The sequence below is a fragment of the Coregonus lavaretus genome, assembly GCF_964263955.1.
Source record: "Coregonus lavaretus genome assembly, chromosome: 17".
Classification (NCBI taxonomy): Eukaryota; Metazoa; Chordata; class Actinopteri; order Salmoniformes; family Salmonidae; genus Coregonus; species Coregonus lavaretus.
The window spans coordinates 24,386,735-24,400,782 of NC_140004.1; the positions used below are offsets into that span (position 1 = coordinate 24,386,735).

Consider the following 14,048-nt stretch of genomic DNA (forward strand, 5'->3'; position numbering starts at 1 on the left):
CCTATATGGATGGTGTTAAGAGATAGATGGGAGGTATGGAATAGAGTTGAAGGATGGGACTAATAACAAATAACAACAAATAATAACAAAGATAACTAATAATGTAAGCATACTGTGTCCATAATAAGTATATAGGTTGTATGTTGGGAGCTTTTGGGAAAGAGTTAGACAGTTAGAAAGATATGGCATATAGAAGCAAACCGGATGGACGTCATGAAAATGATCAGAGAGGTTGAGAGTAGAAGAAGTTCAGGAGCAAAAAAAAAAATATATATATATATATATATATATATATATATATAATAGAATTATTGTAAAATTAACTGTGTCCATAAGGTGTATATAGTAAGTATAGACCGGAAGTAGAGGCCTGGGCATTGTTGTTCACTAATTTACTCCAAGTAGGGAAAGGATGGCGGGGTTGAAAAGTAATAAAGGGGAGTATATATATAAAAACATGGGGGATTGGAAGTGATGCAGACAATTACATTGATAGAAGATACAATCTATCTGCAATATTAAGCTGATCCACCCCCCCCCCCCCCCCCACCCCCCCCACCCCCCAAAAAAAAGTTCCCTTCACTGGAACTAAGGGGCCTAGCCCGAACCATGAAAAACAGCCCCAGACCATTATTCCTCCTCCACCAAACTTTACAGTTGGCACTATGCATTCGGGCAGGTAGCGTTCTCCTGGCATCCGCCAAACCCAGATTCGTCCATCAGACTGCCAGATGGTGAAGCGTTATTCATCACTCCAGAGAATGCGTTTCCACTGCTCCAGAGTTCAATGGCGGCGAGCTTTACACCACTCCAGCCGACGCTTGGCATTTTGCATGGTGATCTTAAGCTTGTGTTCGGCCATGGAAACCCATTTCATGAAGCTCCCGACGAACAGTTCTTGTGCTGATGTTGCTTCCAGAGGCAGTTTGGAACTCAGTAGTGAGTGTTGCAACCGAGGACAGACGATTTTTACGCACTACACGCTACAGCACTCAGCGGTCCCGTTCTGTGAGCTTGTATGGCCAACCACTTCGCGGCTGAGCCGTTGTTTCTCCAGGACGTTTCCGCTTCGCAATAATAGCACTGCAGACTAGTCTTGTGAGGCCTGTGGGCATCCTAGAGCGAAACAACCAACATGTATCTGTTCGTAAGAGTCTCACCTTTGCACCGTGTTTAGCCCAAACTGTTTGGACACTACAGACAGAAGTTGGCAGGTCGGCTGTACCGACTTCAGACGAGTCGCAAGACGCTTGTGGGGGTCGTAGAGCAAGAAAGGAGAACACCATTGTGTTCGTGAGAGTCTCATCTTTCCATAGAGGGGTCATAGTTTATAGCCAAATCGTTTGGACGCTATAGCCAATTTTGTGAGAAGATCGATTTTCGGGATGTCTCATGGTCTCACCGCTCTGTCACCTTTCACTGCTGATGCGGAAGTGTGACATAGGCGGATGCGTTGGAATGAGACGCATCCCATGCAAAAAAAACATATCCCTAGCTGAAACTGACTGATTTTTATGGGGATGTTGTATTATGCTAATTAGAATTCCTCGGGGGTGCGGACATCGACCTTAGGGGCTTAAGCGCAAAAATTGATTTAATAACCATCATATCTAAATAAACTTGGAGTCACGCGATGATATGGTTTGTGGTCCTCCCAATACGACTCGGGAAACCCAAGCAGTTTATTAGGCTACAGATGAAATAAGTTATGATGAACTTCACGGGGTGGTGAAAGTGCACAGTGATGAGCTTGATGCTCTTTTCCATTAAATATCAAGGGTCTTATTCTGGTGACATGATGATCAATGCTTGACTGGCGTTTGAGAAATAAAAATATTCTTGCTCTTATCCATAATAATCTCATCATGTAGACTAGCCTACCCACACTGTATCTGTGAGCTGTTGGCTAGAATGCACATGCCAAGACCAAAATAGGCACATTTGCTAGTTAATGCAAGTTTTTGTGACAAAACTATCGGTTGAGTTGAAAATGCGATGGAAATACATTGAACATTTCATTTTATTTGGTAAATTTTTTTGTGTGCACTACCTCATCACACACTAATTTTTATCAGCAACAAGTCCGTTTGGTGGGAAAAACACCACTGGTGGGAAAATGCGAATTTTTTCGCCAATTGGTTAGAAACCAGTAGTTTAAATTGATAGAGTTAATTCTTTTGTGAAACAACTTTGTGCCAGAAGAGAAAGAGGACCAAAATAAATGTTTCAACCAAGTGAGTTTGTTGGTAAAATACAGCCTCATTATCTACACAACAGTGCCCCCACCATGACGCAAGGAATGATACGTTCCATCTCAAAATGTGAGCAGAGAAAATCTGCACTGCAAGCACCGTAGGCTGCCCATTTTGTGACAATAAACACAAAAGCATTCACGTACTGCGTTGCGCTCCGAATCGTTGCGTATAGTCTGCCGAACCTCTTAGTCCCGTCCAGTAACTGTAATACAGCAGGTGGCATATCCTAACACTTATGTTGGTAGAGTGAATGTTATACTAATTATAACTAACCTAGAGACTTCTTCCAGACTTATTTCACAGCCTCCGTCAGCCCATCTTCCCCTCTGCTTCCCTCACTGCCTCATCCGTCACTCCTCTACCCAGCAGCAGCTCTCAATCCCAGGTAAACCCCAACCCTAGGCCAAGTCCCTGTGAACCTCAGCCCTAACACAACCCCAGACCTAACACACTCCTGCCTTTATTCTTAGATGTTTTTACACCATCTTACTAACTGATAACATTATAAATATGCTTTCTTTTCTCCTGTCCTTGTGACTTGACAGGGCCTGCTACTCTCCTCCATGCACCTCTCAGCTGACCTACCATCCATCAGTCATGACCACAGACTCATCGTCTCCCCAGTCCCCCTGCCTATCTCCTCCCTCATGGCCAATCAAACCAGTGGGACCGGTGGAGGTTCCTCCTATGTACAGAACTACATGCCTCTGTTCACTGCGTCAGTGCCCCCTAGTGGTCAGGCTGGAGGCTCCTCCCTCATGCAACCCTCAGCCCCTCCCACACTGCCACACACCCAGCCCTGCCAGGGTGCTGTCACTGCAACATCAGTAGCCCCCCCACCCCTGGACGATGCCACAAGCCTGGACGGTTCCCCACCCCCATCTGTCATCACACACACAGCCTCCTCCACTGTTACACCCAGTGAGGCTGCCACCACCTTCAGTCAGGGCTCTGAGCTCAGCTCCCTGACCCGGGCTCCTCCTCCACCACCACCCCCCCTCCAGCCTCTGGCACCCTCACCTGCCATCCCCCTCCATCACCCCCAGACTTTCGCCCTGCCCAGACCCATCCAGCCTTCTTGCCCCAACAAAAAGACATGCCATGTGCAAAGGATTGTTCCTGCCAATCCCATCCCCTCATCTCACCTCATCCTAACAAGTGAGTTAATCACATCCCAAAGTATTTAATTGTTGATGGATGATAATGGTGTATTGATGTAATATTGAATGAATGCATGCCTAGCAGGTGCTACCCCCCCCCCCCCCCCCAAAAAAAAACACTACCACATAGATACAATAGTAATTATTATAGTGGGGGATTACTGCTCCACTAGAGAGCTATCTCATATTGTGATCTCACCACAAGGTGGCAATACTGTTTCTCATTTTTATAGTCAGTCACTATTGTAATGAAAAACAGAATGAAACCTAGTAAATGTTTGTAGGCAATTCAGCCCAAATGATCCTAGCAAAGATCATCAATGACATCCAAGCTCAATATTAGAGATGAAATAAATGAGAGAAAATCAGCATTTATTCTGTGATGGTTGTAATGTCAAAGGTTTTGCTGTCTCAGCCCCCTTCCCAGGGCATACCAGTGCAGTGATTGTTACTCCAACTCCCCTGAAAGCAGACGTGGTTCCCTCAACTGGCGTGGTCATCGCCTCCTCAAGCCTATCAAGGGTAAGACCATGTCTGCTCTGAAGTGCCTCCCTTACTTTCATCTGAACCCAGTTTTATGTACGTTCGTTTTCATTTCATTTGTGTTTTATTTCTACCCATCCCTCTATCTCTCTCTCAGGCTCCTGGATTTCATATCCTTCCACAGACTCCGAAGTCTCCCCAGCTCATTATCAGTAAAGAGGACTGTACTGGTGAGAGTGACATATGCATACAGGATGTGGCATGGTAACACATGCATACACATTGTTTTGGAATGTTTACAGCACTGTTCTGCTTTCCATCTGTTTCTCCCAGGGCATGAGGAGCGTGGCTCAGGTCAGGGGTCACCGTGTGGGTCAGAGCAGGTCTCCAGTCCTCAGTCTCCCCTCAGCAGCAGCAGCACAGCCCTCTCCAAGAACGAGTCCAACCAGGTAACAGCAGCTCACCCGCCTGCCTGCTACTCTCTCTCTCTCGTGTCTGTTTCCTTGACTGTGTATAACTCCAGCTTTTTCAAGCAGGTCCGGTGTTGCGTGTGCCTGCCGTAGAAGCGTTGCAAACTCTGATCATTGTGATGATGTGTGTCTCTGTTCTCTCACTGTCTGTTCCAGAGCCGTAGGGTGACCCATATCACTGCTGAACAGAAGAGGCGCTTTAACATCAACATTGGCTTCAAAACGCTGAGCAGCCTGGTTCCCACTCTCAAGTCCCAGTCCAATGTAAAGCCATTATATCTGTCTGTTGTCTGTCTACTGAGTCATCATACTCATATCTTCCAGATCTAGCTTTTGATGGCTTTTATTGAAAGATCATTTCAGAAGCATTGTGTATGCACATTGCACATCCAGATATTTTCAGGTGCAGGGTACAAATAATAAAGTAATGGAAGAAAGATGGATACCCTCACACTGTTAAATGCTCCAACATGCAACCCAAAGCTTTTATTTAAACTATAAAAATAAAAAAAAGACATACATTTCTCCATGACCTTCCCAATATCGCCAACCATTCTTGTTGTGTTTAATACCAGATCAGTAATGCGGCCACGCTGCAGAAGACAGTGGACTACATTGCGAAGCTGCAGCAGGAGAGGCAGCAAATGCAGGAAGAGACCAAGAGGCTACGGGAGGAGATTGAGGAGATCAATGCCTCCATAAAGTACGTACTGCCTCACTGTTATGTTATCTCGCTCCTCTTGAGGAGACGGTTTCAGTATTGGTACACAGCAATATATAGGGTGTCCAATCAAAATCTTTTGACCAATGGGAAAAATTATATGTTAATTGTGTAGATAATCCTCTAAGAAAACCAATGGTCCAAACCTCATGTCTCTTATTATAATCTGTTCAAAAGTTATTGGAGTGTTTACCCTTGTAGGATGGCCAGAAATAGGGTGACTAAATCAATGGAGGCCAGAGAAATTAAGTGGTAAGAAATCTGGAAAATTGCATTGCGTGCATGAATCGTCATTTTTCTTCTCGAATCCGCAGGATATAAAACAATATAGAGGTAAGATGGATATTGATTTTGAGACTTAGTATTTTCATATTTTAATATACACTTTTCATATTTATTCGACGATTTCTCACAAAAACAAGCATATCTCTGTGAAATGTCAACAGAGCACTGAACGTATACCAAGTATTTTTTTTAAATCTTCAAAGCCTTTTACATTTAATTAGGCTTGTGTCATGCTAATTTAGCTTTTTGTGACCCGCGGAAACAACTTTTGAAGACAACGACCACAAAATGTAAAATCCTCTAAAGTTATTCAGAGAAACCTGCACAGCTATGTCAAGAGCTCATGGCTTATTATCGGATGTATTAGGTTCCAAAATCCGACTTTTTGGATATACTGTTAATGTTATGTTAGAGAAAGACCCCACTGAATGATTCAGAACATGAATAATCATTTTTGTCTCTCAAACATGTATTTTATAACATAAGGTAGGGAAATTTCATCACCAAAGCGCGTCTGGGCAGAGTCGGTGTACACCCTACCATATGTGATGATACCATGTGTGAGTATACATTACATAGTAATCTGATCTGTATGTTATTGCTGTGCCACAGTGTGTGTCAGGAGCAGCTGCCTGCTACGGGGGTGCCTATCACACGCCACCGATTCGACCACATGCGGGAGAAGTTTGATGAGTACGTGAAGAGCCGCACACTTCAGAACTGGAAGTTTTGGATTGTATCCTTTTTTTACCCTTAACAGTTACATTTTAACATAACTGTCATAATAATATAAGATTCAATCAGGCTACTTTTAATATTATACTGGTTCATTTTATTTAGACCAGATGGCTAGATTAGATGCTCTATATCAGCAAAGAAGAGCGATCATTTCTGACTGTTGGAAAAGCCCCCTAACCTCAGGTTTCAGACTCGGAAAGTATTCAAACCCCTTGACTTTTTTCACATTGTATTACTTTAGCCTTATTCTAAAATGGATTAAATAATTGTTTTCCCTTATCAATCTACACACTACCCCATAATGACAAAACGAAAACAGGTTTTTATAAATTTTTGCAAATTTATATAAAATAAAAAACAGATACCTTATTTACGTAAGTATTCAGACTCTTTGCCATGAGACTCGAAATTGAGCTCAGGTGCGTCCTGTTTCCATTGATCATCCTTGAGGTGTTTCTACGATGATTGGAGTCCACCTGTAGTAAATTCAATTGATTTGACATGATTTGGAAAGGCACACACCTGTCTATATAAGGTCCCACAGTTGACAGTTCATGTCAAAGCAAAAATCATGCCATGAGGTCAAAGGAATTGTCCATAGAGCTCCGAGACAGAATTGTGTCGAGGAACAGAGCTGGGGAAGGGCACCAAAAAATATATGCAGCATTGAAGGTCCCAAGAACATCATTCTTAAATGGAAGAAGTTTGGAACCACCAAGACTCTTCCTAGAGCTGGCCGCCCGGCCAAACTGAGCAATCGGGGAAGAGAAGGGCCTTGGTCAGGGAGGTGACAAAGAACCCGATGGTCACTCTGATAGAGCTCCAGAGTTCCTCTGTGGAGATGGGAGAACCTTCCAGAAGGACAACCATCTCTGCAGCACTCCACCAATCAGGCCTTTATGGTAGAGTGGCCAGACTGAAGCCATTCCTCAGTAAAAGGCACATGACAGCCCATTTGGAGTTTGCCAAAAGGCACTTAAAGACACTCAGACCATGAGAAACAAGATTATCTGGTTTGATGAAGCCAAGATTGAACTCTTTGGCCTGAATGCCAAGCGTCACATCTGGAGGAAACCTGTCATCATCCCTACGGTGAAGCATGGTGGTGGCAGCATCATGCTGTGGGGATGTTTTTCAGTGACAGGGACTGGGAGACTAGTCAGGATCGAGGGAAAGATGAACGGAGCAAAGTACAGAGAGATCCTTGATGAAAACCTGCTCCAGAGCACTCAGGAACTCAGACTGGGGCGAAGGTTCACCTTCCAACAGGACAACGAGCATAAGCACACAGCCAAGACAACGCAGGAGTGGCTTCGGGACAAGTCTCTGAATGTCTGTGGCCCAGCCAGAGCCCGGACTTGAACCCGATCGAACATCTTTGGAGAGACCTGAAAAGAGCTGTGCAGCGATGCTCCCCATCCAACCTGACAGAGCTTGAGAGGATCTGCAGAGAAGAATGGGAGAAACTCCCCAAATACAGGTGTGCCATGCTTGTAGCGTCATCCCCAAGAAGACTCGGCTGTAATCGCTTCCAAAGGCGCTTCAACAAAGCAATGAGTAAGAGGTCTGAATACTTATATAAATGTAATATTTCAGTATAAAAATAAAAATGTAAAAAATTATAAAAACCTGTATTTGCTTTGTCATTATGGGGTATTGTGTGTAGATTGATGAGGGGAAAAACTAAAATTAATCAATTTTAGAATAAGGCTGTAACGTAACAATGTGGAAAAAGTCAAGGGGTCTGAATACTTTCCGAATGCACTGTATGTATTAACGTAGTAAAAAGTTTAGTATTTGGTCCATTTTCCAAGCACGCAATGTCTACATCAAGCTTGTGACTCTATAAACTTGTTGGATGTATTTGCAGTTTGTTTTGGTTGTGTTTCAGATTATTGTATGTTTCTAAACACTTCTATATTAATGTGGATGCTACCATTATTATGGATAATCCTGAATGAATTGTGAATAATGATGAGTGAGAAAGTTAGAGGTACAAAGATCATACCCCCAAGACATGCTAACCTCTCACCATTACCAATAACAGGGGAGGTTAGCATTTTTGGAGGGGTATGATATTTATGCCTCTAACTTTCTCACTCATCACTATTCACGATTAATTCATGGTAGCATCCACATTCATGTAGAAGTGTTTAGAAACATATTCTATTTTTATTTACAATTAAAGTGACTCCAAAATGACACTACATTATTTACCATCAATTTCTATTGGGCACAAAATAATCTGAATCACAACCAAAACAAACTGCAAATGCATCCAACAAGTTTGTAGCCACAAGATTTATGTAGTCATTGCATGCTAGGAATATATGACCAAATACTACACCTTTGACTACTTTAATACAAATATAAGTGAATTTGTCTAAATACTTTTGGTTCCCTAATATGGGGGACTATGTACAAAGTGCTGTAATTTCCAATATGAATGAAAATACCCTCAAATTAAAGCTGACAGTCTGCACTTTAACCTCATAGTCATTGTATCATTTCAAATCCAAAGTGCTGGAGTACAGAGCCAAAACAACAACAAAAGTCACTATCCAAATACTTTTGGACCTCACTGAAGGACTGTGATACCATGAGCCATCTGAGTATATCTGTCCTGTCTGTCAGTGTGAGAAAGGAATAGGATGCAAATTCAGATCTGTTTCCTCAATAGTGTGTGTTTGACCCTTGACCCACCATCCTTAGTTCAGCATCATCATTAAGCCCCTGTTTGAGTCCTTCAATGGGACGGTCTCCACCACAAGCAAAGGGGAGCTGTGTGAGACCACACTGCAATGGCTGGACCGTCACTGCTCCCTGCCTGTGCTGAGGCCCAGTGAGTAAACGACACGCATCACCCCAAACCGCTCACACACACGTTGTTTTCAATTAAATGGTAGCTGTGTCAGAGTAGGACAGTGAGGAGGTGGGTAGAGAAGGCACAGCTGGCTAATGGTTCCATTATCGCATTTCACTATGATTTTGACTTGAATGACTGTCTTTCTGTAGGTGTTAGATGGTATGTGTGATGTACGCTATACTTCTTTCTTTAGAATGTATAAAAGTCCATTCCACCCCCATTTCTTTCCAAGGAAAGATTTGCTACCTGGTGTGTCATGGTCTGTCAAACACTATCACACACAATCTTTTCCCTGTCATTTATTTACAAGAAAGAACACATTCAGTCTCTTGGGCAGCCTCTGTGTGAGACACACTCTCTAAGAGAAGAGATCTCATGATATGAGGGAGGGATGTTAACGTCAGAGATTATTATCGCTGGAGACTGTTCAGTTCACTAGTTTATATTACTACGGTCTGATTAGCATGCTGTCGGAAGTAGGATCATGAGTCAGCTGCACAATCTGAAGCCCTACTGAGAGGCATGCTAGCTCCTTGTCGTTATCTTGTTTTGTGTAACTTGTTTTCACACAAAATGTCAACTGTGATGAATGTATAGCTGATTGGTCTTTCTGTTGTCCAGTGGTCCTAAGCACTCTCCGGCAGCTCAGCACGAGCACATCTGTCCTTACTGACCCCACCCTGCTGCCTGAGGAAGCCACCCAGGCTGTCACCAACACCCACAGGCACTCTGCAGACTCCTAGCCTCAGGGGAGAGGAAGCGGAAGAGGGTTTCAGATAGAGGGCATGGTCATAGTACCCTCTAGTAGAGCCCTCCACAGAGGGCCCCTACCACAAACTCCTCTAACCTCCCCAGATTGAAAAAGACCTTGAAACTACAGTATGGAAAAGCACCAGCACTAGTTTGCCTTAAAGGTAATCCAAAGAGGTTACTCTGTCTTCCACCCTATCCATTACATTCAGAACAGGACATGATGTTTAGGGTCTTTTTATGCGTGACCTTATCCAGCTCACTGACCTATCATTCCTACACCGACTGGGCTTTGCTGTCAATAACCCAGGCTCGGTGCATTACTTTGGATGATTGATACACACAACCCATAGAACAACATTTACAGCATGTTTTGAACACAGCAATAATGTAGGCGCTTATATTTGTCCTATTTCACACATCTACAAGTGTGTATTATACGTATGTGTGAATTCGAAATGTGTTTTTTGCATATCCCAACTCCACCTGGGACACCCTCGGAGGGTGGGGTCACGGCCATGGTCAGCCGTTGTAAAAGGCGACCCTGGAGCAATTAGGATTACGTGCCTTGCTCAAGGGCACATAGGCCGATTTTGTTTTCACCTTCTTGGCTCGGGGAGTCGAACTAGCGACCTTTCAGTTACTGGCCCAGAGCTTTAACCGCTAGGCAACCTGCCGCCCTCGTTGCTCTTTGTTAATGTAACCTTCAACACTGCTGATGGTGGAACTCCCAGCTTGTTTTCAGGCTCACTTCAGCAGGCAAATAACATGGCGCTTGAACCAGTTAGCGTACTTGCTCGTTTTGTTTGATCTTTTTGTTTTTATTCAGCTCTTAAATTATTTAAGGTATGAAACAAATAAAATGGCCTATGAACTGTCTTAAAAGGGAAATATCTGATTGGGATTCTGTTGTTTTCTCTGTTGTAGGACGATGAGTGTGGATAGACTGAGTTTGCTATCAAATAGGCTATAAAACAAACCAAAAGCTTAGCAGTGATTGGCAGTATGCTTTGAGTACCATGAATGCCTTCAACAGTAACTATTTGTTACTGCTTTTTCATTCTCATCATTCAGCTCATGTGCATCTGGTGGGATCTCAAACTCTTGCACAGTTGTCTTCTGTCCATGCAGTGGGAGGGAGGGTGTCCCAGTCCTTTGTGGCCAGACGTCCTGGGTATTCTTCCCTTTTCTTGTCTCTAATATCCTCAGATGTTAAGCCAAAGGCTATCCATGGAAAAGTATTAACCTTTCACTCAAGGAAAATGCAGCCTTTACGAATGGATCCTGAGTGGTCCGGAGACAGATGTGAAGCACTTGGGGCACACACTCACTGTACATTTAACCTCATATGCTGCAGCCTACCTTTCATTCAGTCATTTAAACAAATAAACCTTGTGTTATAGGAACATTCAAACATTATGTGGTGAATGTTGCCCTTTTCTTCTTGTTTGCTAAGGGATGCGCTGGTGAGTGTTTTATGCTATTCCCTATAACCAAACACACACAATCAGGATATTTTAAGCTGAAGACAAGCGTCAGCCATAAGCATACAGGTTACATACATAGCGTATGTATGTTATTTTTTTGTTTCTCATAATCAAGTCATGCTTATGTGCAATGCATGCTTATGACGGCCTTATGCTAGCCTTTCAAAGATGCATTTCTCTCCTCCTAATTCAGGTCTTATTTGTCTAAGGTACAGTTAAACATTATAGGCCATATTGAAATTAATGTAGAAACATACATTTTACGCCCCTCTCCTTTATTAGTCTTGGAAACACCAACCTACATTGGCACATTGTGGGAGGCATCCCGTCTGTCTAGAGAATACTCCTTTATCAGAACAGGATATACATGGATACTTTATTACTGTAACTCATGACTGTTGCAGGGTGATATTTTGTCAATTTCTTTTTTTTACAATATGTCTAGCACATTTTGTGTCAACACTCCTCAGGCAGTGTAATGAATTTTCTGTATTTATTACTTTGACGCACAACAACAGTTTACTTTGAATTATATCAAATCTAGCACCATTGGTTCTGTTTATTTCATAAATGTATATCTTTTCTAGGGGTTTTCTAGGGTGCTTTTCGAGAGGCCTTAGTACATGTCTTAATAACTGTGATCACCTAATGTCTACGAGTGGAGTCCCCTTTACCCAATGACTGGGATCTATATTGTTACAGATTAAGATTCTGAGCCCCACATGTACAAAATTGCCCACATCAGACAGCATGGGGGCTGATCACAACTAACATTTATCTAACATCATTCAGATCAAAAGTTGTATTTCTCTTCCATTCAAAGGGAATTGGAACTATGCAAAGACTCAAAGGGCAAGAGCAGATGGATGTCATGATGATTAAACTCTTTTTTTTTTTTTTTGCAAAGCAGTTACTATGTGGGAAAGTTTCCAATATTGCTCTGTCAAGAATCATGACATTGTTTAAGTTATAAAACAAGTATTAACCATTTTGTTTAAGGGAGATTTCATTTATGAGATTACTTTTTGGAAGTCCTTGTCTTTCTATGTTTGTTCGCTCTGAGATAAGTAAGTGTTGTAAATATTTTCTTTCTTGCTCTATGAAGTAAAGAAAAAAGTTTTTTTCCTACATGGGTTCTGTGTTTTTGTTGTGTACGGTGTTTTGGGTAACCTCAATATCCTACTTTCTTATGTTCCCACCGCACATGTCTAGGAAGTATGACAACTTGTACCATTTTCTGAAACATTTTTATGAATGGAACATAGTACTTTATTGCATGTTACTTAATGTGCATCAGGTACAATACATGGCATTTCCAACAATGGTTAACATTCTTGTATGACATAAACAATAACATAATGATACAGCCAATTCTTTGACTAAAAACACTGTATGTTCAATATGTGACCCGGAACCAAATAAGTGTATTCAATAGATAAGACACTGATCAGTACACTGATGAATGAATGAAGAAATGTGGTCATAAATAAATAGATACAAAATAAATATATGAATACATTAATAAAGCTAGACTTCAAGTAGTCACATTGTATATTACACTGTTCCTTTTACCAACCATTGTGTATAGAGGGTGAGAAGCCTCTTCACAAACATAAGAGTTTCGTGGTTGTCGTTCACATCAAAAGGGAGTTGGCACACTTCTTGGCAGTCTTGGTGGTTGCACATCCAGGATTGCAGGTCTTTGATATGTTGACAGGCCTCATTGAGTCCATTGATCACCCTCTTTTCCATGTTCAGTTTGGTAGCTTTGCTCATGTAACAAAGAAAGGCAGAAAGATGTTTTCCGGTGATCTTCTCGTTCATCTTCGGCTCCTGGATCCAGCCCACCTGGTTGGGCCCAGTATGGGGGGGAAGAATCCCGGACTGGTTCTAGTGGATTATGAAAAATAGAAATTGAAATAATTTTCTACAGTGTCAATATAATCGTCATTCATTGCATTTATGATAAAGGCAATGATTTACAGTTAATCATGTTGATCGCTTTACTTTATAAAGTTTTAGTTTCTTTAACCTTAACACGCTCAGGAAAAGGCTCCAAAACATAAACATACCAAGTAGTCCAACTCTTTTTGTCCATGATGCAACATCATATGTGTTGCCATCTGTTTCCATTGGAAGGCTGCTACTTGTGTAGTAAGGCACAGGAACAGGACAAACACTGTGGAAGAGAGCACTCAAGTTAGTCCCCAACACAACCCATATTTGACCCGTAACAGTTTATCATCAAAATGCTATTGGTCCTAAAAAGGCCATGAATATTACTACTAAAGTCACCTACACCACCCATGTTATCTTCACTGTAAGATCAAACAATATTGTGCAATGTTTTGTCTTAGAGTCTGCAGATTACATCTTTACTGTGTGTCTCCCATACATACATTCCACTCAAGCAAAACACAGTGTTAAAAAGAAACGTTCAGTTCTCACCACCACAGAGTTCCATGTCAAATAGCTGTGTAGATCGGGTCAAAGTGGTGTTTGATGAGATTTCCAAAAGTTTAAGGGTGCAAGGGTCTTTGCTTATAAATGTGCTGGTTGAGATAAAGATCGTCCAATGTGCTTTCTTTCCTTTCCTCTTTCTTTCGAAAATGCATATCGAAATTGCTTTATTGTCATTTTTAGTTATTGTGTGAGTAATCACTACTCCCATTGAGAGTAAATGAGATGTGTCATTTGGTCAACTTGTGTGTCAGATATTGGGGCTTCCCTGACTATTCACCAGATATTGAGGCTATCCTGATTCAAAATCTAATGACATAGCATATTTGGCACAGGCTTTCTTGGGTTCTGAAAACTCAAGAAATCTCACACA

General features: G+C 42.1%; 1 protein-coding gene across 1 annotated transcript in view; it reads left to right on the forward strand.

Moving 5' to 3' along the window:
* The window catches only part of mlxip (MLX interacting protein), a 52,205-nt gene extending 39,530 nt beyond the window's left edge, over nucleotides 1–12,675 (forward strand). Inside the window, exons 8-17 of the mRNA XM_084181057.1 lie at nucleotides 2,546–2,640; nucleotides 2,801–3,413; nucleotides 3,831–3,937; nucleotides 4,056–4,128; nucleotides 4,232–4,347; nucleotides 4,525–4,632; nucleotides 4,944–5,071; nucleotides 5,987–6,110; nucleotides 8,825–8,954; nucleotides 9,600–12,675. Of these exons, the coding sequence (XP_084037183.1) occupies nucleotides 2,546–2,640; nucleotides 2,801–3,413; nucleotides 3,831–3,937; nucleotides 4,056–4,128; nucleotides 4,232–4,347; nucleotides 4,525–4,632; nucleotides 4,944–5,071; nucleotides 5,987–6,110; nucleotides 8,825–8,954; nucleotides 9,600–9,721 (1,616 nt within the window). The 3' untranslated portion in view covers nucleotides 9,722–12,675. The remainder of the gene's footprint in view (nucleotides 1–2,545; nucleotides 2,641–2,800; nucleotides 3,414–3,830; nucleotides 3,938–4,055; nucleotides 4,129–4,231; nucleotides 4,348–4,524; nucleotides 4,633–4,943; nucleotides 5,072–5,986; nucleotides 6,111–8,824; nucleotides 8,955–9,599) is intronic.
* Nucleotides 12,676–14,048: the final 1,373 nt, after the last annotated feature.